General features: G+C 52.7%; 1 protein-coding gene across 1 annotated transcript in view; it reads left to right on the plus strand.

The window, feature by feature from the left end:
- Window positions 1-303: 303 nt before the first annotated feature.
- LOC306881905 (RNA-binding protein MEX3B-like) overlaps window positions 304-2,292 on the plus strand; it is a gene marked incomplete at both ends in the record, with an annotated part of 2,249 nt that continues 260 nt past the window's right edge. Inside the window, 2 exons of the mRNA XM_079436258.1 lie at window positions 304-535; window positions 1,225-2,292. The exon at window positions 1,225-2,292 is cut by the window's right edge and continues 260 nt beyond it. Coding sequence (XP_079292384.1) covers window positions 304-535; window positions 1,225-2,292 — 1,300 coding nt within the window. The remainder of the gene's footprint in view (window positions 536-1,224) is intronic.

A 2,292-nucleotide genomic window follows, 5' to 3' on the forward strand; every position in this document is an offset into this window, starting at 1 on the left:
ATATTCTCCGGTAGTGCCGAGTCTGGCTGCAGCGAGTCAGACAGCGAACAGAAACGAGCTGCAAGGGAGGGGTACGCACTCTAAAGGGGAATATCGCCACCGCTGGCTTTCCAGTCTCCGGGAATAACCGTATTCCTCGCTTCGGGATTGCACTGATTTTTTTTTTATTTTTATTATAACTTGTTTGGACACAAGGACGCGCACTGAATTCGCACCAGTGGAGCTTTTTTTTTTTTTTAAACCTACCGTTCCCAGCTCCCTCCTCCTGTAAGTTTTCCCTCTTTGTTTCCAGACCCATCCAAGATGCCTAGTTCGCTGTTCGCCGACATGGAGCGGAGCGGCAGCGGCGGACAGGGGGACGCCCTGGATGACCAAAGAGCCCTGCAGATCGCCCTGGACCAGCTCTCGCTGCTCGGTCTGGATAACGATGAAAATTCGCTGTATGACAACGAGCCCAGGAAAAAGAGCGTGAACATGACCGAATGCGTTCCCGTTCCCAGCTCCGAACACGTTGCTGAAATCGTCGGCAGACAAGGTAATCATCATCATTATCCTCTTCAAAGACATGCGTGCATGCTGTTATTGTAGCATGTGTAGTCATTTGCATGGGGAATGTAGGTTATAGCCTATTTTCAACTGCACTGCCCTCCTTATGTCCGACCAAACAAAAGCAAGCAAGCAAGGGAGCACTGACCCACAACCCATGCATATCTACCTTTAATGTGTCATCCCGTTAAATACACAACATTCCTGTGTTATATCTAGAGCGAAGTGCCATTTTCTTCAGACAGCGGCTCTTTCTTTCTCTGTCTCAATGGACTTTGTTTACACTCCCTATGTAGTCTATTGGGAATAGACTTCCTTAACCTGGAAACACCATTATATAGCCTGGATCTAGGCGACAACACGTTCTGTTGGTTATCTACAGAAAGCAAGTTGTTGACAGTATGATTAGAGCGTCAGACTCTCTGGAAAATCCTGAATTCAGCATGCTTTTTTTTCTCTCTGCCTGTGCTATTTTTGACCCTGTATGTCAAGTAGCCGAGCATGTGGTTTGAATTTATGCCGCACCAAAAAAAAAAAAAAAAAAAAAAGCGAGAGACGTGAAATTGTCGTCCCCCGAAGACTGTGCGCTTGCACCCATCCTGCATCTTTTTTTGATTTGTGCCGAATTGTGTTTGCTTTGTCTAATTTGTGCTTTTTTTGTTTTTTTGTAAATTGTAGGTTGCAAGATTAAAGCCCTGCGAGCAAAGACCAATACGTATATCAAAACTCCAGTGCGGGGAGAGGAGCCGGTCTTTGTTGTGACAGGCAGGCGAGAGGATGTAGCCATGGCTCGGAGGGAAATCATCTCAGCAGCCGAGCACTTCTCCATGATCCGAGCCTCGCGGAACAAAAACAGCAGTTTAAATGGGAACGCCACGGCACCTGGCCCACCCAACCTGCCTGGTCAGACCACCATTCAGGTGCGGGTGCCCTATCGGGTGGTGGGACTAGTGGTCGGACCCAAGGGGGCAACCATCAAGCGCATCCAGCAGCAGACGCACACCTACATTGTCACGCCCAGCCGTGACAAAGAGCCCGTGTTTGAGGTGACCGGCATGCCGGAGAACGTGGACCGGGCCAGGGAGGAGATCGAAGCACACATCGCCATGCGAACTGGCGGCCTGATCGAGTTCACCGACGAGAACGACTTCCACGCCAACGGCACCGACGTGGGTTTCGATTTGCATGGGAACGCCAGCTTGTGGAGCAAGCCCAGCTCCAGCGTCACTCCCACTTCGGGTCGCAAGCCGTTCTCCAATTACCGCAACGACAGCTCCAGCTCCTTAGGGAGTGCCTCTACCGATTCATATTTTGACGGCAACAATAGCAACTCGAGGCTGGCCGATTATAGCCCACCAAGCCCCGCCCTCAGCTACACTGCCTCCAGCAACAGCAACAACAACAACAACAACAACAACGCCAATGGATTTGGCTACGGTGGTGAGGTGATCTCGCCCGATTGCGCTGAATTGGCCTTCGATCCGTCGCCGGGATTCGACCCTACTCCGGCGCCACCGGGCCTGATGTGGTCGCAGTATGAGCGTGCCGCCAACAGCACCTCGGCCTCGTCGCCCGTTTTCCCTGCCAATGCTTCCACGAACGCCAACGGGCTGCAGCGCCGAGCCAACCAGCCCAGGCTGTCCCCGCCTTTGCACCAGGCCAACGGTGCGGCCGAGCATCCGTTGGCGCGCCGGGTGCGCAGCGATCCGGGCGGAGGCACGCTCAGCTTCCCCGGTTACTCGATGG

The sequence above is a fragment of the Barbus barbus genome (genome assembly GCF_936440315.1).
Source record: "Barbus barbus genome assembly, chromosome: 2".
Taxonomy (NCBI): Eukaryota; Metazoa; Chordata; class Actinopteri; order Cypriniformes; family Cyprinidae; genus Barbus; species Barbus barbus.